Source organism: Erithacus rubecula, assembly GCF_903797595.1.
Source record: "Erithacus rubecula genome assembly, chromosome: 1".
Lineage (NCBI taxonomy): Eukaryota > Metazoa > Chordata > Aves > Passeriformes > Muscicapidae > Erithacus > Erithacus rubecula.
The window spans coordinates 36,106,746-36,130,790 of NC_136658.1; the positions used below are offsets into that span (position 1 = coordinate 36,106,746).

The 24,045-nt window shown below is 39.0% G+C and overlaps 3 protein-coding genes across 6 annotated transcripts in view; 2 read left to right on the top strand and 1 right to left on the bottom strand.

The window, feature by feature from the left end:
* Positions 1-24,045, top strand: part of AMOTL1 (angiomotin like 1) — a 152,885-nt gene that overhangs the window by 1,837 nt on the left and 127,003 nt on the right. The window lies entirely within an intron of this gene.
* MRE11 (MRE11 homolog, double strand break repair nuclease) lies at positions 972-20,321 on the bottom strand. 4 transcript variants are annotated; one of them, XM_079323748.1, is made up of 19 exons: positions 20,109-20,321; positions 19,484-19,616; positions 17,447-17,607; positions 16,768-16,855; positions 15,759-15,900; positions 14,241-14,355; positions 13,095-13,280; positions 12,458-12,629; positions 11,702-11,782; positions 10,989-11,115; positions 9,159-9,259; positions 7,885-8,058; positions 6,694-6,756; positions 5,506-5,722; positions 4,500-4,583; positions 3,420-3,475; positions 2,892-2,963; positions 2,440-2,510; positions 972-1,333 (listed from the first exon to the last, which is right to left on the bottom strand). In XM_079323748.1, exons 1-19 carry the CDS (start codon positions 20,126-20,128, stop codon positions 1,318-1,320), a joined length of 2,079 nt encoding a protein of 692 aa, XP_079179874.1. In that variant the 5' UTR covers positions 20,129-20,321; the 3' UTR covers positions 972-1,317. The 4 variants fall into 4 exon arrangements, with proteins under 4 accessions (XP_079179874.1, XP_079179876.1, XP_079179873.1 ...); XM_079323750.1 differs by having other exon boundaries at positions 17,447-17,588; positions 20,109-20,316; XM_079323747.1 differs by having other exon boundaries at positions 1,147-1,333; positions 2,440-2,518; positions 2,896-2,963.
* On the top strand, positions 20,356-22,526 carry ANKRD49 (ankyrin repeat domain 49). Its single transcript, XM_079323836.1, has 3 exons — positions 20,356-20,460; positions 20,873-21,143; positions 21,572-22,526. The coding sequence occupies exons 2-3, from the start codon at positions 20,886-20,888 to the stop codon at positions 22,028-22,030; spliced, it is 717 nt and encodes a 238-aa protein (XP_079179962.1). The 5' UTR covers positions 20,356-20,460; positions 20,873-20,885; the 3' UTR covers positions 22,031-22,526.

The window sequence follows — 24,045 nt, forward strand, 5'->3', positions numbered from 1 at the left end:
ACCCTCCTCTGAGCTGCATTCTGTGTCTTGGGATCCAGAGGAGGTGGTCCAACCACACACTGGGCAGGCACACCCAAAACACCCACAAAGGCACAGTGGAAGCTCTGGTGTCAGGTGTCTCCCATGTTGCTGGTGTCTTTCTCTGCTTCACAACACCTTTCTGATTTAATTTGTATTTAAAGCACGCTCCAGTATGAGTTTAAGCAGCTCATCTACATTTGGTTGTTACTAGAGAACAGGCTACAGCAGATTGGGCAGCTTGGTACCTGCTCCTGCCAACTTCACCCTTGTTCAACAATCCCCAGCACTCCAAAAGGAAAACAAGCAGCTGAATGAGAATGTCAGGATTTGGCATGCTGAATGTGGTTTTTATAACAGGTACTTGTGAAATGATGCAATTTCTAAAGTGAAAAATGATGCTTGAAATGAAGCTATATGGATGGACCATGAATTCAGGTAATAAAAAAAGTCACCAAAAATACCAAGAGTACTCTTAACAAGACTGTAACAAATTATAAAGCAGGCCTAGTGGGAATAAAAGATTGTAACAAGAATATAAAAAAGTTAGCTACACATGCCAAAAAGTATGGAAGCATTCAAAAAGAGGAATAATGCCTTTTTTTTCTTCTTAAATCTGCAGCACAGTGTGCTTTTCTCCCTTCTCCTGGGAACAAGCTTTCACTACCATGGTTTTAATGAATTTTTGAACATTTCTGAGGCAGGGGAATTGAAGTTACATGGGTGAGAAGTGATTTTTTAAAAATTATCCAGTGTGACCTCTGAGAAATCATGTTGATTTTTGGAGCATCCTACCCCTTCTATAACCAATCACACCAACTTTTAGGACAAGCATCTCTTTGCAGTACAGCCTTTCTCCACACACCAGGTACACATTTTTCCCTGAAGTGAAGGCTGCTATGTTTATCTTCCATAGATATTTCTCTGCAAAATTCAAACCAAAGAGATCAGAGTTTTCTACAAAAGATACAACTGTCATTTTTATTATCATCCGAAAAAGAAAACAAGAGTTTCAGAATTTTAGAAAGAACTTGCACTTTCAGGCAGTACTTCAGGATATTAGACCTAGCCTAGTGCATCAAGCAATGTAACAGACATTATACCAAACTTGGTGCCACTGAAAAAGCCAACAAACCCAAACCAAACCATTCCACAGAAGTGAAAATGGAAGGCAAGTAATCATTTACAGAGAAATATCACAAAGTCTTGCACACTGCTTTCCATTTTCTTCACAAACTTCCACAGTTTCTCTTGAATAGTGAGCCAGAAATCACTTAGTTCTTCTTGATGTTGCAGGGCTCATGAATGGATCATCCTGAAATTTGCAGAGATACACATTACTAAAAATAGCAGGCATTCCAAGTCATAAAAAAAACAAAGTCACCTTTGGAATAAACTAGAAAGCCTGGCCATGTTTTCTGACAGACCTGTTTTTGTTGGTTTTTATATGAAAGAGGTAATTTTTTGACTTAAAAGTCCATGTGACATACGTGCAGAGAATAAAAGTTTTTGTCAATATGACCAGAACATACTTTGAAATAAGGAACACTCTATATTTCACTTGTAAATGGGCAGCACATACCTCAGTAAAATTATGTCTATATACACATTGCACACCATAATTTACTGATATTTTTATGAATCAAAAATACTGTTTCTGTTTGCATATTCAAGCAAACATGTAGGCTTTTACTTCAAGTACAAGAAGAGATAGCACTGTGGGGAGAAGGACCAAGAACACAATATTTTCTCTGAAGTGGCCACATCTGACACTGTTAAGGAATGGATTCTAACCATGCATGACACACTGTGAAAACACTGCACAGTGCTTGACAGAACACAGTGTCTTCTATTCAGTGCAAAACTGTGTGAAAAGTTCTACTTGGTTAATTGTGGAAGAAACCATTTCCTAGCAGTTCAAAGATATACCACAAGAACAGACATATTAGACTTAAAGAGAGTGTTTTAAAATTCTTAAGAAGTGAACTTAGATAATTTGCAACAACAAAAAAAAAAATGCCCTGGAAAAGAGCCGTTTCTAAATGGAAAACAAAAAAAATATTCCTTTTTACAAGAATAAAATATATAACTAAATGAAAGGAAATAGATAAGCACTAGAAGAGATTATAATTACTTTCTCTTCCAGGAAATTCCAGGTCCACATTTCAATAATGACAATTCACTGATTAAAAATTGAAGGGAAAAAGGACTGAATATTTTTCTGAGGTAGCTTCTAGCCTTATTTTTGATAATTATGCAGGTAGTCTAACCAAAATTGGTTGCAATAATGTAGTCCTGTTAGTGAAAAAAAGAATAAATTCAATTTCACTCTGAAATGCTTTACTCAAACAGCTGTAAAACTATAGTCAGTTATAGAAACTTCCATAAAATAAAACTAAAAAATAGTCTTATACACCATACCTCATCTGAGTCAAAATCAACTCCTTTAGATGTTTGGCTTTGTGAACCTCTTTTACTAAGTGAAGATAGAGCTGGAAACCTTGAAACATACAAAGAGAAAAAAATTGGCATCAGCATGCTCTCAGTCACCAGACATTCCAATAACTTCCCCTGTAACTTAAAGCTGGACCACCAATACACAAAGTAAAAATAAACAGACATAACAGTAAGCAGAACAATACAAATTCTTAAAATAACATATTAATACTAAAACTCTGACCAAGTTTACCTCAATCAGTGAACTAATTTTTTCTGTTTTAGGAAGATAACTCATATTAACAAGTAAAAATTTATGTAAATTCTCTAAGTAGTGTTATGACTTTCCTAAAAATCTGGTAGTCAGTCAGATCCATGGACTCTGCTGATTGCCATTCAGAAATAAGGCACAAATTGAATTTATGAAACAAACATACTGACCTTTGATTTACTTTGGAAGAAGGAACAAAAGAAGTATCTTCTGGATCAGAATCAACATCTATAATATCCTGAAAAAAAAGTATAAATATTTTCCACAAAACTTACCCTTACACAGAGAGTGCATAATGTCAGTACTATAGCACAGAACCTTTGTTTTTTTTCCAACTATACACATATTTAGTTAGAATATACACTTGAGAGGGCTCCAGGCCAGAGCTGCACAAATTTGCAAATACAGCACAAGTTTATTCTTCACATCTTTGACCTTGCAGAACCCAACAAAACACTCACTATATACACCTGTTATCTTAAGAGTATGGTCACAAATAAAACATGGCTTTTCTCAGACAAACACATAACAAAAAAGGATACAAAAGGTCTGCAGATTAATATGTGGCAACTTAATGCTGGAACTGATAGCTTGGAAACATCTGCTGATTTAGGCTAATGTTTTGACTGTGCATTTATTTTTCAAATGAACAGTAAAAATCAGCACAGCTTCACTCACACAACAAAGTGCTTACCTCAGAGTAAGACTGCAATGAATTTGAAGAGCGGTCTGTTTTCGAAGATCTAAAGGCTGGAATAAAACATATGAAATACTTTTAAAATCTTCACACAATTAAATGCAAACAACATTATGCAACTCTTTTTTTTTTTTTTTTTTTTTTTTTTTAAGATCTGCCTAGCTTGCAATTCCACTGCAAAACACCCTGTAAAACAAACAAACAAACCAACCCAAAACATAAATTAAGTCTATCAGTCCAGGGATATAACCCTCTGTGCAGCTGCAGGTGCTTCCCAGTCTGGCTGAAAAACCATCAGTAATGTTGGTTAAGAGGACACAAAAAAATACTACTGTAGCTGAAATTCCTGTATATCTAACAGGTTAAATATGAACACAGCTGCTAAAATTCATTTCTCTGCAATATTTCAGGTCATTTGCTGACCAATTTTAAATTAAAGTAATTTGCCAATTAATTTAAAATTCAGTCTATCTTGGAGTATTTTGTGGGGGGGGTTTATGTATAGATTAGTGAGCAGTAATTTTTTCTTTAATTCTTAGATTCTCTATGCTATTTCCTCAGCACCTTCCCTCTACAGCAAGGAACAGTTATTCTCATATACACAGGCAGCTTAAAGATAAGGTTTTCTTCCCTAGTAAAAACTGGCATTTCCAAAACTCGCTACACTGTAAGGCTAAATGGATTTGCATTAAAGCTTACTAACTTGTAAACATCAGTCAAATTTAACTTTTTATCTCCTGAGGAATATTCTGCCTAAAATGTTAAGTCACATTCTTTCTATGCTTATTCCTTAAGAATATGCATTATGTAATATGTTTCCTATGTGCAGTTCTAGCCAGAAGTTCCTAATACATTACATTTTACCCCAGGACAGAAGAATATCACTAATTTTTTCCCCTTTCTTTTTTCTTTCTCTCATCGTTGTTAGCTATTCTATTTCATTAGTGCTGGAAGAATTTCTCACAGCTGAAATGGACTAATAGAATAAAAGGCAATTAAAGCACTTCATCATTAAACAAACACCTTCACTACAATTTGAGAGAGCAGATTAGAACAATAGACAGATCACAGGCCTACCATCCATGATAGATGGTGTCTTGACAGGCACAGATACAGGTTTGTAGGATCTGCTGCCAGAAGCTGACTCTTGGCTAGTGGCTCCTGTAGAGATAACAAACAAAATTGCAAATTTGTTCAGCAGTTATTTTTTTTAACTCTTCAGTCTATAATTACTGAGTGGGAAATCACTTCAAAAAATCTACAATCCTCTTTACTCCTCATTTTCTCCTTGAGTTAAAACCCTCCTTACAGGCAGAAGAGCTGCCCTGGGTCAAGTATTCAAAGGTCCACAGACACAAACTCTTAACACACAGGGCTCTACTCTGATGGGAGCACAACAGTGTTGGAGCACTCAGGCTCACATAACCAGTTTAAAAGCACTAACCAAATCAGACTCAAGATAAGAACCTTTGTTTCAACTCAACCTGCTCTCAGACATTTGGACATATTACTGAGACAATTCAAAGGATTTATATATAAATACACACACACACACACACACAGAGTGAAAGTACATCTATAATGGAAATACCACTACCACTGCAAAGTGCACAACCATACTCAGTCCAGGAACTATTTAACTCTTCTTGCTTAAGAAACACTTCCCATTTTTTCAGTCACTAAAAACATTAAAGTCTCTTGTAAATTACATTAGGATAGAGAAAATCTGCACCTCCTCTTTATACTGATCAAATGCTTTACCTTTAGCAGTGACAAAGGTCTATCCATGCACCTCATAGTACAGACCTTCCCAATAATGCATCTTTTAGAAGTATACTATGTTTCCACAGCTGGGAAGCATGATATTTTTCTTTTAATCACAGTGAAAAAGGTGAAAAACTTAAGCCTTGTAAGGCAGTCAATTGTAAGCAATAGGATACCACAAATAGTTGAGAAGAGCTTTTTTCCCAGTAGGAGTTCCTAAGCAGCAAATTTCCACTTGATGGAAGCATCAGAAGAGAGTCACCTTTTAAAGAAAAAAAAGTCAGGAACTGCATTACAAAGACTGCAAAGTTTTTCTTACCTCTACCTCTTCGAGATGAACCTCTTGCTGTTGAATTTTGTCCTCTTGCACCTCTTGCCCTACCTCGTGCCCGACCCCTTCCTCGGCTCAGTGTTGAAGAAAGGCCATCACTTGGATTACTAGTGCCTGCCATCTCTATATCCATGGAATCTTCATCACTGGAGGCTTCAACCAGAACTTCATCTGCAGATCGGTGGGCTCTGGCCCTCATCATTGCCTGAAATGAACAATAATTACAGGAAAAAGAATCTTAAATCATGAAACACACTATTGTTAAATCCTAGTTATGTACAATAAATCTGTAATATAACTATAAATAAAAATGTGTGATTCTAAACCAGTGAGGCTTACAATGGAAGGTGAGGACATCCTTGAAAAACTTTGTTTATTTAATTAGATGTGTACATAAAAAGTAGTTAGCTAAGATCTGAGAACAGAATTGAGCTCGTTGATGTGACACACTGTTGGTGAAGTTTGCTGAACAGCTCAGGTCATCCTCTGTCAGTTACATGTGTCTGCTCAGAGGAAGCACCCCACTGGTTCCCCTGACTTGAACTTCATTGATGACATTGGGTGCTTAAGACAACTAGCTCAGGTGATGATATCCCAGATTAGGAGAACCGAATCTCAGCCCAGATGTCCCTTATCTCAAAACTTAATTCCATTCCCACATAACTTGCAAAGACAAAGGAGCACCCATTCTATCAGTAGTTGGCAATTTTAGTTAGAAATACAATGCAATTGAAGTACTAGTATGTGGGAAATCTAAGATTGCTGAAAAGGACACAGCACCTAAAGGTTTACCAATATATCCCATTTGTTCCAGTAATACCACCCAATATAGTCCATCCACATGTCCACTGGTGATGAGATCACAAAGAGCTTAAGCTGAAAGAGCTTTGAAAGTCACCTGCTTAGTCTAAACTCAGTTAAAAGCAAGAAATAATGAACATTCAGGTTCACAAATTTGTACAAGAAAAGAGACCTCAAAAGCAAAATTGAGCAGTAGCTTAGGTACATATTATCCTAACAAAGATTTAAAACAGACTTACTAAGCTTTAAAGGCAGACAGGCACTTTTTGGCAAGTACAATGCTGAAGTATTGCTGAAACATTGCTAAATGGCCACTATATATGCAGAAGTCACCACTCCATTTTTCAGCCTATGTTCAAAATTCAGAGGAATTACCTCATGGACTTCCTTATCCTCTTCTTCAGTATTCTTTTTTCTACTCTCCCTGAATTTTCGCACCTGAATAAAAATAAAAAACCAGTTCCTGTCAAAACAACAGTTCATGTCATACAATAATGAAAATACAGTAAGTACAAAGCTGTGAGAAGTGAAGAGTCCAAGCATAACTGAACAGTTTTTTTAGGGCCCTTTCACACTATGGTTTAAGAATCTCACATTCTATTAATAACTGGGGCTACATCACTGGGGGAGGAAGAAAGCTTGGGACATGATGAAGGGGAGAGTATAGTAATTTTGACAATAGGGGACACTGAAATATGAATAACTGGAAAAAGAGGTACAGATGAAGAAGCAAGACAGAAAATAACTTTAAGAGAAGAGACAATGTTGCAGTACACGTACACCTAAGGAAGCTCAACTTGACAAATACTGAAAAAGATATGCCAGGGCGTGACAGAAAGAAGATACTAGTTCTAAAGAGAAACAACAGCAACAGCAAAAAAACATCCTAAAGTGTCACAGAAAGCCTGCAGGCATTGCTTGTTTATGGTCTCTTTCAACCCCTCATGAATTAAAGCAATCAGTAAGAAAACAGGTAGATGTAGCCTTCCTTCCTCACCAAATTATTCCTTAAACAGTGCACAGATAAGCTGCTGAACAATTTCTCCTACACTTTTGAATATTACAGCTGAATACACTGGCTCATGAGGAAGATCAACAAGTTGACAAAAATGTCTTTCAAGGGCTGCTCAATACACATAAACCAGGCCTGTCTCTGAAATACCATGAGCTGCAAGCAGTTAGAAGCAAGTAGAGCAACTGAAGCATAAATTTCCTTTATGCTTGTCCTGTTCTTGTACCCTTCCCTAAGCCAATACAAAATGCTACAAAGAGATTTTACTCACCATCTTTCTCACAATAGTGGTAAATATGTAGTTCTACATGTATTAGACAGATTTTTTTCTATGACCATGTCTGCAACCTAAGCCCCATTTTCAGTACAACTTTTTAAATCCCGTATTCGAAACTTCATCATAAATCAATTATTTATTTATTAATTGCAGAAAATTACTAGAGGCAATTGTTGCAGACGCTCCACACATCGGCAAATCTACTCAACCATGTTTGAGCACTGATTTTTCTACTGTCCTGACTTCTCTTGGGGAATCAACATTAACAGAACATTACCTCCTCATCTATTTTTTCTTCCACTGCATCAGTGCGACGCTCCTTGAGAAACCTCTGTGTTTTTTCTAGTTGAAATTTCACCAGCTCTTCTATGGCATCTTTTTCCTCTTTGTCCACAAACTCTTGCACTGCTTCTCCCATTCCTCTTTCAGTTAGAAGTGAAAGCTGCACTTTCTTTAGAATTGGGGAAATAATTTGTTAAGAAGCATCTGCCATTAGACAAAGCAAGTAATATTCCAGCTGTTTCAGATATATATTACATTAAGTTGGTTGCAAAAACAGCAATGTGCATTGAATATTTGAATCAGAGAAAAGCACAGCAATAAGCAAATGTTACTTATCATAAACCAGTTACAACACTCTTGCTACTAGCATGTCACACCAACTTTACAGAGTTGGTGTGTAAAGCAAAAGGCTTTATGAAGAGTAAAGAAGCTACAATGCTAGTAATATCTAAAATAAAAACTTCCTGGAAATAATGCTGCCCCAAGGAATAAATTTCTAGCTATTATAAAATAAAATTTTTAAATAAAGTAAGTAGAACAAAGGAACATGATTTATGCTGTCCTAATACTGACACCTAGCATGTGTCTAAGGTTAGGCAGGATGATGTAATTTGAAGGATCTTAACCTCAAGAATTCTTTCTCTAAGGACTTTTTAAAACTGAAACAGTTTCCACAAGTTATGCTTGAGCAACTACATCCAGCATTTGTGCACAGGGCTCACTGATTATTTTTTATTTCTTAGATGTTACTGCACTGTTGTTGGGAAAGGGAAATATACTAGATTTAACAACAGGGTGGGAAGAAAGCAAATTATCAAGGTTCTCTTTTCCTTCTCCCTGCTCTGCTTTAAATAAAATGTGGAAGTGCACTACATCTGAGGACACAATTATACTGCAAAGTAACAAGTCAGTAATAGTAAATGCTACAGTCTCACACGGGCCCTAGACTAATTTAAGGCAGCTCTTCCCTCACATGCTGCCTCACATTTCCCTCCTGTACTTGAGTACAGGACACATCACTTAGTGCAGGGCACACACTGCAAATTCACACAAAGAGCCATCATGCTCTCAGACCACTGTGTGCTCACATACCTACACAACCTATACACAACAGTTACACATACTTCATGAGGTAATTCTCAGACAGTTTTATGGGAAATAAATTCACTTGTTGAATGTCAGAGTCTTTTCAGGGAACACTAGCTCCATTAAGAAAGAAAAAGTATCATAAGACATTAAAAAGGGAATTTATAAAAGGTAGAAAAATACCTTCTCTGCTGTTTGGAAATACTGCTTTACAAGGTCTTCCACCCTGAGTGTTGTTCCCTCAGCAGGTCTGCTAACCAGTTTTCCAAAATTAAGATCAATGTCTAGAATAGAAAAGCACAGTGGCATCATAAACATTTACAGCTTTTAATTATTACCATCCCACTGACAGTAGCAGGAAAAAAAAGGTTAATTCAGGCCTCCTAAGATTTGTGGTCCTTTTCTATGTAAAGCTTTTTGCTCTTTTTAGAGTCTATTCCTTGGAAACATGGAGAAACATCGTAATTGTGCAGACAACACCTCTAGCAGACATAAAGGGTTCTAACTAACCTATGTATTGAATTATATATTGAACACTGTGTTCTGAAGGTTATAATTGAACTCTAGAAGACCACAAATGGAAAAAAATCATAGGAGCTGTCAAAAGTTTTTTATAAGTAAGAGAGATTTTCCTCCACATCACACAGACTGATTTTTAGTAGAAAATGCTCATAGTTCACTCCCCTTTCTCAAGCAGCAAGGTAGGAATGGCAGAAGGATGAGAGGGATAATCATCTTAGGTTAGCACATACCACACAAATAACATAAAGTGACTATAGACTGCTTTAGACTATAGACTGAATTCCTGAAGTCTTAACGTGATCTGTACTGAACCACAATGTGCACATGCAATGAAAACATTGAGTGCTTCATTAGCCACTTCTCTTGTATTAGAGGCTGTCTAATAAAAGAATGCAAAAGCCATGGCAGTACTTTTATACTCCCTTCCTGAAGCTGACATGCCCATTAAGCAGAAAAAGTAAATTAGTGAAACATGGTGGTAGATGTGGTAGCTACAGTGTATTCTGAAAATTTTAATGAGATTACACAACTATAAAAAACTAAATCAAAGCAAAATAAACTAAGGCAAATAGAGTATAATTTTTAAAATGCCACACTAAAAGCAGTTTTTATTAACAAAATGATGTTTTGAACTTTATAGAACTAATAGTATTCATTAAAACCATCACTGGAACTGGACAATGCACTTACAATACACTAAGGCAAACTAGTAAGAGTTTTTAAGCACATTATGTTCCTGTACAAGCTGACTCTTCATTAGCAATTATTACACATCCAGTACTTGGACATCTATGAACTATTTATTTAAAATTCTAGGCAACAGTGAGAAATGCTGCAATAGGAACAACTATTATTGGTTTTGCACAAATATTTGAATAGAAACATACCTGGAAGAGACAAGCCAATAGCACCTCAGACAAATGACTAATTAGGGCAAATAAAATGCTATCCTACATTTAAAAAGTATGTTAATATCTTTTTAAGCCCATACCCTTAATTACTATTTTAGGTATGAACAAATGAACTACTACAAAATACAATTAAAACATGAAGGGAAAAAGCACTATACCCAGCTCTTTTCCTTCAGAGTGTTCAAACCCAATCATCTTATCCTAAGAAGTCTCCAGAAGGAGCCATTTAATGACTTTCATTAAATGAAAGTAATTATCACAGAACCACAGAGTAACTCAGTCTGGCATGGGGCTATATGTATTACTATAAGCAACTCAATAAGGTCTGAAGCCAAAGGAAAATGAAACTGTTTATGAATAACTGTCAGAAGATGCTGTGCTGAATATCAGAATTGTGGACAAATCCAGAATTAGAAAATAAATAACTGTGCAATATATACACTTGAATAAGACAATGCATCTTTATCCTTCCTATAACCCATTAGATGATAGGCACCAAGCCTTTGCAAGTGCTGGTAACAAAATACAGACAGATGAATGAAAACAAAGGCAAGCCAAAGATTCCTTCTTTCACAATCACCTTTTTTCTCTTTTTGTTCACGACGCCTGAAAAAGTGTATGATGTCTTTTGGGTTAGCCACCCTATGCATGTACTTCTGGCTGAAACGATGGACACTGAATGGTTCAAAGCCACCTGCATAATCAACCTAAGTGAGGAAAGGACAAATTTAAGCATGAAACAAACAGAAACGGAGAAGCAAGCCACACAATTCAAAACAAATTTGTTATGCTTGAAAGGAAAAAATTAATGGTAAGAAATAAGTCAATTTAAAATGAATGCTTTACTATACAGAATAGTTAATAGCTAATTACAGATAATAATAGCATCAACAGAATAGCTAATAACTCATATTTATAAACATAAAATATTTTTATATATACATATAATAGCTCATATTTAAAACTTATTTCAAATTTGTTTCATTTTCTGACCTTCACAAAGTGTCTGATTGGGCTAGAAGCACACAGGATAGTATGACTTAAAAGAACTTCACAGTAAATGATGATGCTCTTACTCAGAACACCAGTGAAGTACATTTATGACCAATCTCATCCTTTATCTTAGAGTACTGGTTCTACAGGTAAACAAAAGTATGGTAGGCAATTTATATTTGCCTGTACATAGCAAAAAAATGTACATATTATGTGTTTACACAAAAAGCATAACTTTGCTCTGAAACTTTTCACAGTGACCTTTAAAAACAAAGCAATCCAAGCTGAACAATTTCTTACTCTTAATCTTATGATAGGCTTCTCTGGCTGGCGGGGATTTCCCAAGCGCTCTCTTTCTGCAGTGTCCAGCATCAATTCCACCTGTGAAGGAGAATTATAAACTCAGTTACATTTGTTCTCTTACAGATGCCTGAATTAAAATACATCCAGTTGCAAGGGGAGATATCAAAATAAATCAAATGTGCTCTCATTCCTGAACACATATGTACCAGTATGCAGGCAAAAGCCATTAAGAATGACTGAGAAAAACATGATACAGTGTAGTCCAGCAGCATCTACACCACTGATCTCTCATATTTCATAGTCACTATGCTTTGCTAAATTTCTAGTTCCAGAGAAAAGCAGAACAAGCCATATAAACCTAAGAACTAAGCAATGAATAAACTTGCTTAGTTACTTCTGCCACTTCTGACTGCATGGCTGAGCTCTCAGGGTTTAGGCCACCGCATTTATTCTGGTTCCAAAGTGCACACCCAACACTGCCCCACTCTTAGGTGCAAGCTTTTGTACAAAGATGATAAGGACACCCAAAAAGCAGTTCCAGCCTACTTTAATAGGTCATCTCAATCAAGGAATCTGGAAGCCAAGGCTCCAGAGTGAATGTCATGGAATAAGCTTCCTATGGAAATACTGCCTAAGCTTGTTTTAATATGGAGCAAGACACAAGATTTCTCATCTTCCAGTCTCAAAAATAGTCACAGATCCCATCCCCTGTCCATACACTGTTATCCATAAACTGTTAGCACCACAAGTTACCTTTTCCATGCAGAATGCCTGTATTGCCTGAGTAACATTAGGATTGTCAGGATTAAAAAGATCTGGATGATCAGCTAGAACAATATCCTCTATATGGAAAGTTCGCACTGTCTCTAGAGCAATCTTCTCCATTTTCATTTTTTTCCCTTTAACATGCAGCAAACCAATGTGTCTAGAAGGAGAAAGGTAACTTACTAGAAGATAAACTTAAAAGAAGTATGGTATAAAGATTTGTTTTCAAATTCATGTTCACTTTCCAGGGACAAAATTTCAAAAGCTATAGGAAGATCTGTACTTCAGGATTGGCTCTCTAAAACTTCCATTTTCTCATATTTAGATTATGCTTGTTCCATATACAAGCACCTGCACCCAGTTCCTTGTATTCCAATTTATCAGTATGTAACTCCTCTTAGCTAAGTTGCATTTGCTTCAAACCTTACATTAAATTGTAAGCAAAGCAAAAGTTATACCAGGTACTCATTCCACCTGCTTTTCTTATCATGTCACATTCTAAAGCTAATCCACACAGTAATACTAATATTTTCATACTGTATACAAGTATTTTTCTGTTCTCAAGAGAACACCTGAGACATGTAAGACAAGGGATAAACAAGAACAAAAGGGAAAGCTCACGCACTTCTTCACGGCTTCTCCAGGGGACAGAGATGTCACCACTGAACTTCCTGGCTGAGAAATGTAGAAACGCTGCTGTTCATTTTTGAATGGAGCTATTTTGCACTCATGTTCATGACCCCACACAACAAGATTAATAAAGTCATCTAAAAACTGCTCTGGAATGTAGTTGGTAGCTCCATGTTTGCTCCTGTTCAAGAGAAGAATAATAGATGGGCAAAGGGAGAGTGAAGGAGGAGAAAAACATCTGTGATTTAAAAGGATATGGGAACTCCAGCAATGATATCAGACATACATGTCAGGTCTTCTTCACATTTATTCCTTACACAGCTGTTTATAATGTTTGGTTAAACAAAACAGCAACTTACATAGCTCACTTTTTTACACAGCTCACTGTTTTCTGCTCCCCTCCTTTTATTTGTATCTCTTTTTACTTCTTACTTGGCTTGTAAGAGTTTTGGGTTTTTTCTATATGAATGCTTTTATAGTGTTTCATAGCAAACAGATTTGGTTGTTTTTTATTTTGAAATGTGGGGTAAAACCCACTGAATTAGACATGGGACATGCCATCCCCAATCCATTTCTGGAAGACAAGGCAGATGGGGGAGTGAGTCCCTTCAGACTACAGGACAGAAATTACACAGGGTAATATGAATATATTTGTTTACATCTGCCTCACCATTATTTGAGCATAAGGGTTGCCCTCTTCTTCAGGAAAAAATCACAAGAAAGTAGGCAGAACATGTTACCTATCTGTAATGCACAGCAGTGAAAGGTAACATAGGGTACAAGTTGAACTATGGTTTAAACAAGAATAGAAAATGCAATATAAAGTTTGGTGTTCTCCCAGCTCTAACAAGCTTAAGGACTTAATTACATGCATACTACACTACAAACCCTCCACTGTCTCTGACTACAAAAGTTTGGGAAGAGATCTCCCAACTCCCCTAACTCATTTATTTCAAACATTTTCCTTTACAATTCTTCTCCAAAAAGAGCTGGAAAACAATGTTTTCACTTGTAAAAGTCTTAAGAAACCAGCTACTCACAAGAAGCATGAACTAACACTGCTAGCTTGCTCACCTATCCTGTTCCAGGAAGTTTAACAAAGTAACATAGTAAATTACAGTAATTCATTCAGTACTGTTACCTATTTTGATGAATCACAAACAAGTTAAACCAACTATCTTCATCTTCCTTTGGTCTCAGCATGGTTACTTGCTTATTGACAAACATACGATACAACCTCTCATCTGGAATAGCTCCTGAAGTGGACAAACAAACAAACAAAAAAATCTGTGTGGTAAACAAGTCTGTATTTCACAGCATTTTTACTAGCAACTCCATTAAAAAAAACCATAAGGGACTAAAATATAGCAGCCTTCCAGTACTCAAAGCAGGCTTACAAGAAAGATGGAGAGGAACTTTTCAGAAGGGAAAGCAGTGATAGGACAGGGGAATGGCTTTAAACTGAAAGAAGACAAATTTAGGCTGGATATTATGATGAAGTTCTTCACTGTAAGGGTAGTGAGGCACTGGAACAGCCTGCCCAAGAAAGTTGTGCATGTCCCATCCCTGGAAATCACTTGATGTTTTTAACTAGGGAAAAAACCACCGAACTATCCTTAGCTGGGGTCATGATAGATATCAATAAATCTGATGTGGAGTGTCCATATTTTGTATAAGAACAAATGCTCTCTAAATCAGAGAAAATCAAAAAGGTATACATAATTCTGGCACAAACACAAAGAAACATGTCATGAACATCTGCATGCAGCAACACTGGTACTTTAGAAATCTGTTGCATTTTCCAATAACAGCTTTGGTATTGAAAACTTTTGTATTTCGATTTTAGAACATTCCACCAACTACTAACCTTTCAAATATCTAGCAAGCTTTCAAAGTATCTCATTAAACATGCAAAGACATGGCCAACAAGGACTTAATTTAGAGCTATAAAAGTTGTTTGGAATTAAGTGTTTAAGCACTCATGACTGGACAAAAAATAAGGGTGAAAAATAAGATCTTAATAGTTAATTTCTCTAGACAGAAAGCAGTCAAAAATAACCATTCTATGTAAGAAGTGAGGGAAGAGAGGAATTCAGTGGAGAAAATACAAAGGAACAAACCTATCACAGAACCACTTTAAAGTATGAAACTCTTAAGTTTCTTTAAAGAAACTGAGATTTCCTATGGCCAATGTTACTTATGAAGCACTTCAGACAGACATTTAAGACATTAGATTTCTGCTCAGACAGCTTATATTTTTAAATATAACCAAAATGGCACATGAACATAGGATGTTTAAGTTTTGCCTAAGTAGGATGAAATAAGCTTAATACACAACAGAGACAATTTAAGAGTGTGACTGCTCTAACTTGATACACCAGCACCATGGTTAACTTAAGCAGGGTTCATTTAACACTAACAAAAGTACAAAAATCAAGTTTAGGAAGATTCATCTAAATGAGCCAGAAAACCCTGTCAGCCAGTGACACAAAGCAGGGGGAAAAACCTGACAGTCACAGAATTGATATGCTTTAATTTAGAATCACATAGACCTTCATGTTTGTTGCAGCCTTATATATTTGTTCCAAATTTATTTAGACCTATTAAATTTCAGTAATACATGAACAGTCTAGTCACAGTCTGGCAGACAAATACTCACCCAAGCCATACAGAGCAATTTTTGTTCTACCTTTACGCAATAAAATGGGACTAATATCTATTTTCTCCACGGAAGTTGAACGTCCAAAGTGATTCAGCAGTCCTGCACAGCTTAAAATATCCAATGCACACAGTGCATCTGCCTACAACAAACAATAAAAAACAAATACAAAACTTTCAATAGAACACTAAGTGTTTCATGTCTAAATGAAAGTCTCAGAATTAAGAGAGAATATATTTCCTTAAGTAACATCTGCAGTTGAAAAGCCCCATAACATATATTAGGGGTTTTGCTAGTATTCTACAGTACAGAAGCAAATCCCTTTTCCTTACAAGTCATACTTCATTTGAACAGTATGAAATTAAACATTAAATCATTCAGAAAAACAAGATCACAAAAAAACATTCAAACCAGCCAGTCTCTAAACTACTACAAAAATTATCTGGCTAAGGTAACTACCTTATAATAAATTCAAAGTTAAACTGCTGGTAAAACAGTAAAACACTCATTTCCGTGATACACTGCTATTTGATATAAAATGCAAAATTATTAATTCAACACATGCTTTTTAATGCTTTCTAAACATCCTTTTCCTGCTTACTTCTCATTACTTGTTTTTAAGCTACCATTTCACTATTATTAGATTATCCTCCTTGCAAATGCATGATGCATATCAATTACATATTCACAAATCAAAGTATCAAAATTCTCCTTCTGTAAGAAAAAAGCTTTCGGGTCTCTACAGGTGGAATATTTTAGAAATATTCTGAAAGACTGCCACTTCTTAGCATGAAAAGTGATTCTATTCTCAATGACAGAAACCAATGTAAATTAAGAAATTAAACACAGTTCATATGATCTCAACTTATTTCATTTTTCCTAAAGATACACAAAATATTTATACAAAAGAGTGGAGCAGCTGACTAAAACTAGTGTGATGTCCTAAAACTGCATTTCTATACAAGTTTCTATTTCTCTACCTTTGTCATGTAATTATGATAATAATTACCCCTGTGGGATCATCATGATTGCCATGAATACTAAAAACTGGAATAGAAATGTTGAGATTTTCATCCTGATAATTCACCCAAGGAAACCTGAACAAAAAGAGGAAAAGAAGTTAAACTACATCTGCAAATTTGTGTGTGATTCTCAATATTGTTTTCAAATTCATAACAAAAGAGGTGGTACAAATCAGAATGAAGTGATTATGAATAAGCCTAAGGTTAAGCTTAAGAAGATTCTTACTCATGGTCTGGAATGGCACTTTCCATGGGGAAAAGGGTAGCAAAAACCCCCTATTTTTTTAGAACAAGCCATGAAAAGAATTGTAAAAATAATTGTGTAGTAGTAGTGAATTAGGCTGTCCAACCTTTGCTTACACACAAGAAACTCTGCTGATTTTACCCAAAAATACAATGTGAATTGGTTCATTTGTACTTGCAAAATGGAAACAATACATTACATAAATATATGAAGAGTCACAGCACATTCAGAAATTCCTCAAAATATTGTACACATTACTTTACAGACTTAGATGACAGGTGAAGTTATCCTGTAAACTGTCCCACACAGAGAGGCCTAAAAATTCCAGATTCCAGTCATGGAGGATATAAAATAAAAACCACAACACACTCACCCCATACACAAACCAAGCCTTACATGATAATTTATAGTAACATACTTACTTGCTGTGATGAAAATTAACTGCCTGATCACTCAAAATTTCAAACTGAACGGGACGATCACCCATGCAGTATTTTCTTAGTGACTCCAAACAAGAGTGTACTGTTTTTCTGGAGGGTTTGTTGTCGTGAAAAAGGTCCCCACCTAATAAAATAAAGTCCACCTGTATGTAACAAAAAGCTTTATTATTTTAATACAATATTTTGTATCATCTTGAAAGACTTCTAAGCGAATTGTTTAAATTATTTCTTCTAGGGAGTTTCACATACTTCCTCAAATATGAAGATGTAAAGGTAAAAGGAGTTAGTAGTAACAGAAAAAATATTTAACTTTCTTATGAGAAAGAAAAGTAATTAAATTATTAATTAAAATAAAATCAAACCAGAAAGACCCATTTATGGAGAGCCATGCAAGAAAACAACTGATAGTGATAAAGAATTAGAGTAGTATTGTAATAAGGGTCTCCAAATCGGCCCCTGAACATTTTTTGCTAGGCATGAAAAGCAGTGACATTATTTTCCCACTGCTGCACTACTTAGTGCAAAGAAACCAGTGGCTAACACCACATTATTTTGAGAAGGAACTAGATGCAGTTTCTGCATATGTTGTGCATATCTAACTGCCTTTCTTGCAGTGAGGGACCCAGAACTGAACATGGCACTCGAGGTACAACCTCACCAGTGCCCAGTACAAGGGGACATTCCCTGTCTTGGTCCTGCTGGTCACAGTATTAGTGATACAGGCCAGGATGCCACTGGCCTTCTTGGCCACCTGGGCACAGCCTGGATCGTGTGCAGCTGCTGCCAACCAACCAAGGCCCCAGGGATGTAGCAGGCTTCCCTAAGAAGTGGAGCCAGTCTGCCTATTGGGGCTTCTGTTCCCATTGGAAGGGGGTCTCCTGTAACAACCCACCTTTTTTCTTCATGGAAGGATATTTTGATATTGGGCACAGGCAACAACCTCAGCAACACCTCTGTGCTAGATGAACCACTATCCTTGCTCAGTTCCACATGCAGAGCCTCACATCTGTTATGTCAGGGCACATGGGGCAGTCATGGAGGAGATGCACCTGCTGTGCAGGCAGCAACTTGTTGCCATTGTCCCCTGTCCCTTAATTCAGAGTTCATTCAGAGGAAGTGAGGAGAGGGAAGCCCCTGGATCATGTATCCTGTCTGCCTGTTAGGCCTGCCCCAAGGAAAGTAGGGTGTGATTCCAGTAGTCTCTCTCTCACATACAGTCCCTGACACCCCTCAGCCAGAGCTGTGTCTGGACAGGGAGCTCTGTCTGGGCAGCTCTGTCAGCCATGGTGGATGCAGAGACAGGCCATGGCTTTGTGCAGATAGATACCACTGCTCCCTGATGGAGCTGACAGGGCTCAAGTGCTGTTCCTGCACAAAAAGCCACGCCACTGCAAGTCTGTTTGCCATGCTGGAGGTGCTCCTGCCTGCTGCCACCCCTCAGAAGCTTCTTTTACAGGCGTGGGAGGGTTTTTGGCTGTCACTGCTCCTGACCCCAGCCAGGTCCCATCAGCTGCTGCGGGCTCCTGGTGGCTCCAGGCTCCCACTCTGGGCTGCCCCGATGCTGCCCCAGTTCAGGAAGCCTCTCTGTCCACCCCACTGCAGGATTCTGCTGCCCACTGTGCAGGCACCAGAACTGCTCACCTCAGCGACTCAGCACGACACTTCAAAAGCTCCAAACAAATCTCCACTGGTTAGAAGACTGTATATCACTACTCTCGCTCTCCTCAATTGTTTTTCCTTCCTGCACTGACAAACCCTCCCTAGACACCACTGAAACTGGTGCAGGCAATCCGAAAGCACTGCTAATGAAGCCAAAGTCATGATTCAGCAAGAATGCTCTCACAAAGAAACAGGCATTCCTTTTACCAAATCAGAAACGAAACTGAATGTAACAAATAGTTCAGCCACTGGATTTGGCATTATTAGAGACAGTACCAGGACTAAGCTTTACAGCTTCTGGCAGATTGGACCGTATTTTCAACAGCCTCAGTTCTTCCCTCTCCAAAAAGTAGCACTTACTTCTTTTTTTTGAGCATGGTCCAGTATTTCATTAAAAGTTACAAATGTATCATTTCCGCGAACTGGATCCTTCTCCAAATAGCCAAGATGAACATCAGTAGCAACGAGTATTTTAAAGGTATCTTCATCATCCCTGAACAAGACAGGAAAACTTGTGTCAGACAGCAATACACATACGAAATTTCTACATAGTCTTTAATAAGGTAAGCTTATCAGTCCAAAGTAATGAAATACGGAGATTTGCCATAAAACTCCACCAAATATCAGTCCTGTTAGAGTCTCACAATACTTCACTGCTTGTACTGCAAACAGCACATCGCCAAACCAGCCAGCAGGAAGATTTGTTTATCCCAGTCATTCTGCTCCAGTAAAGGGCTGCAAGCACCCCTATGAAGCATCTAATTAAAAACTAAAAAACTTTGCGTGTTTTTTGTTTTTGTTGAACACTCCAATTCTCTCTTTGCACTGGTAACTTCCACGTGCAAGAAGGCAAACATGGTGATCATAAGGACCGGAGGGAAAACACAACCGATGATCCCAGCTCTTCTTAACTCGTCCCGGACATACAAACACTTGCTGCCCGATGCGTCAGGCCGGCAGGGAGCCGCAGACAACGGGAGCTTACTGTGAGTTGACGGCGCTCATCCTCGAGCCGAGGTTCCTACGGGAAGGCTCCGGCACAGCGCAGGGAGTCAGCGCGTGTCCTCACGGACGCGAACGGCGAGAGACCGAAGCAGGCGCCGGGCCAGGGGCGCAGCGAGGCGCGCTCCCTCGGGACGCTCACCGAGGCCGCTCCATTCCCGCTCCCGCGCTGCTCGGGCCGCACCGCCCCCGGCCCGGCCCGGCCCGGCCCGTTCCGTCACGTCCGGCGGCCGCGCGGCCCGGAAGCGCTCGCCGGGCCCGCCCCGCCGGGAGCAGCGGCGGCCTCGGGGAGCGGAGCGGCCGGGCGGGACACCCGCGGGGCCGGGCGGCCATCGGTCGGTCTCTTGCGGGGCGCTGGGGTGATGCGGGCCCGCGGAGGGGAGCGGGGGCGGTGCAGCGGGCCGGGTCGGGCCGGAGCAGAGACTGCCCCAGTGTCCGCGCTGCTCTCCAGACCCTTTGTTGGTACAGTGAGCAGCGTTTCGAGCGCTCTCAGCAAACCCCCCCGCAGTGTTGCACTGCGGTCTGGAGGTGCTGCCGTTCGGGGATCGGGGTAACACGGTGCTTTTCTAGCGTGGGTGTTATCTGTGAGTTCTGGCAGAGCTGGCAAAGCCCGCGTTCGCGGAGGATCACTGAGTTTTCCCTTGAGTTTTGCTGTTTGTTGACACCCCTCACCATCCATCAGATAGTTTTATTGACGGTGCACTGATAACAGTTACAGTTAATATATTGTTGTATATCTGCTCTCAGATGCTGACTGAAAATGAATAAAGACAAGCAGACTGATGAAGATGACGATGACAACGAGCTGTTTGAAGACTTCACGGAGCATTTTAACCAACTTGAACTGCTGGAGACACACAGGCATTTGATTCCTGTAGGAACTCAGAGCTGTTGGTCAGGACAGTCTGATGATGACGATGATGAGCAAGAAAGAACAGAGGAATGGTACGAAATGCAAGAAAAGAAAATGGAAAAAAATCCAGAGAAATTGCTACTCTGGGCAGCTGAAAACAATCGGGTAAGGCACTTCTGTTCATATACATATAAGTTACAAGAATGTTAATTTGAGCAAACGTCTGTAGTCTCATCCACAAACAAAAATTTACCTATATTTTTCTTTTTTTCTCTGAGTTGTTTTGATCTGCTTTTGCAAGCCACTGTATGTAAAGCATCCCCCTTTGTAGCCCATACACACCCAAACATCTTTGGATCATTTGGCTTTTAGAACAAGTTTTGATTCCAGTTCAAAGTTCAAGTAATAGCACTTTTCTTTCACTTCTATGAACTGAAAGCATGTTAGGCTCTTCATGGCAAATAAGCCTTTTAACTGAGGTGGAGAGGACGTATCTGAGATTTTACAAGAAATTGCTTTTCCTGAAGTTTTCCATCAAAGCCACACACCTCGTTTCACAGAATCACATGAAGTTCCCTGTGTTCTTTAAACAGCTGAGTACCGTGAAGAGGCTCCTGACGGAAAAGCTGGCTCCAGTGAACGCTCGTGATGAGGATCAGTACACTCCTCTCCATCGCGCTGCCTACAGCGGGCACTTGGACGTGGCCCACGAGCTGGTGGCCCACGGGGCCGACGTTCACGCGCAGACGGTGGACGGCTGGACGCCCCTGCACAGCGCCTGCAAGTGGAACAACACCGGCGTGGCCGCGTTCCTGCTGCAGCAGGGCGCAGACATCAACGCGCAGACCCACGGCCTGCTGACGCCCCTGCACATCGCTGCAGGCAACAAAAACAGCAGGGAGACCCTGGAGCTCCTGCTGATGAATCGCTACGTGAAGCCAGACCTGAAAAACAACTTGGATGAAACCGCCCTTGACATTGCAAGGAGGACTGATATATATCACTACCTTTTTGAAATGGTAGAAGACTGCATAAATGCTGTGTCCCCGTAAAAGCTTGTGAATGTGAGGGTTTCTGCCTCTTTCTTGTTAGTGTTCTGCATGCCTGTCGGTGGTGGTCTGTCTCTTTGCTACGAGGTTTTGATGTAAGATACTTCAGTATTCTCCTCAGGCAAAATGTCACTCCTGCAGCACAGCTCAGTGGTCACGCTCGTACTTTGAAGCGTTTCTGATGTTAGTCAGGCTGGTCAGAAAGTCTCAGTAATTTCTGTGAGTTTCTATTTAATTAGTGCAGATTTGGAGAGGCCTTTGTAAGTTGCCTGTAGTGTCAAAGCAGGAGGGAAAACTGGAATATTTACTTGATGTTAAAAAATTCTGGCTTGGTTATGCAGAGTTTATGACTGCTCACTTGAAAAATATTTTTTGAGAAAATTTAACTTTTTTAAAACTGCATGAAAGTTCCGAATGAATGTAACTTATTTGGGTGATACACAAAATGTTTAATGAACCTCATGTAAGGCTTATGATAAAATAAAATATTTAACCCAAAGTATCTTGTCATATTTTTAATTCAAAGCCCATTTATCAATGCAATGGCATGTTCATAAATCAAACACATTATTCATAGGATAAGAAAGTAGTTTTGGTTTATTTTTTCCCTGGTGCTTTTCACCAAAGTGACTTTCTATCAAGATCCTGTTTACTTTTCCCTTGCAATTATGTTGTGTAAAGACTTAATGTCAAGAATGTGGCATTAGTTGGAAAAAATGAGCCACAACCATGAGAGGATAAACAGCCATCATACTGTTGTGTCTGATTTATTTACAGGTAATACAGTATTTTTCTTGCACTCTGGGCATGCAGTATGATTTTCAGCTTCAACTTTACCATCTGTAATTTAGAAGAGAAAGTTGCTTCTCTGTAAAATGAGTTGAACTGAAAATTGAATGTGGATTGCAAAACCATTTCAGTCCAATATGCATTGTCTGAAGATGCTCATTTTATGACCAAACTAGTACTTTTGAGTAACAGTAATATACATAATTTAAACTAGACTCTGTCTGTTGGAGTCAGTGAGCCAGGGGTCTCTCTGAAGAACTCAGAGAGAAATCAAAGTGCAGGGATTGAATTAAAGCCTTTGGATGGATTGAAGTATAATAAGCCACTCACACATAAAGTAGACATTTAAGTTAATAAGTTTTAGGGTGAGTTCTAATGCTTTTAGTAAGTGAAAGGCTTCAAATGCCAGAGTAGCAGTGTGAGTTCTAGCGAAGGTTGAAACATACTGATACCTTCAGTGGAGGCTCCAGGCTCACAGTTGTAGACAGGGCTTAGGTATAATAGAGTTATAGTAACAATATTGCTTACATTTTTTCAGATGGAACAAGATAGATTGTATGTGTAGTTCTATACATAACCCGGTGTGCTAAGAAACTAGAATTCTTACAGGTTAAGGAGTGGTGGTCCGAGTTTGTGTCAGCTTGTTGGAAAAATCCTTTATAAGAGTATGTATTGGGGAGAGTTGTTGCTTTTAGCCATTGTGGCTTTTAGCCTCTTGCTTTTAGCCATTTACTCTTGCCAGACTTTTGCTTTGCTACTGCCACTGCATTTGCCATTGCTTGTCTGCTTGCCTTTTGAGACTGAGGTGCTTTGTAATAAATAACCTTTTTAACTATTAGCTGCTTTGCTTATTTAGAGAATTACCCGACAAAGTAGGAGCCAAGAGCTCAAGCTAAGAGCTCCGGAGTAGGTGCCTGTAGAGCACCGGAGGACCAAGAACCTCCACATCCGTCGTTGTTCCCCTCAGCCCGGCACTGCCTCGGGCGGGAATGGCATGGCACCCTCCGCAGGGCAGGCCCTGGTGACAGCCCGCAGTGGCACCGAGTGCGATGTGTGTGCCCCGCTCCCGCGGCAATGGACTGGCTGTCTGTAACACCACAGGGCTGCTGTCCCTCGGTGCTGCTGTCCCTCGGGGCTGCTGTCCCTCGGGGCTGCTGTCCCCCGGAGCTGCTGTCCCCCGGAGCTGCTCTCCCCCGGTGCTGCTGTCCTCCGGTGCTGCTGTCCCCCGG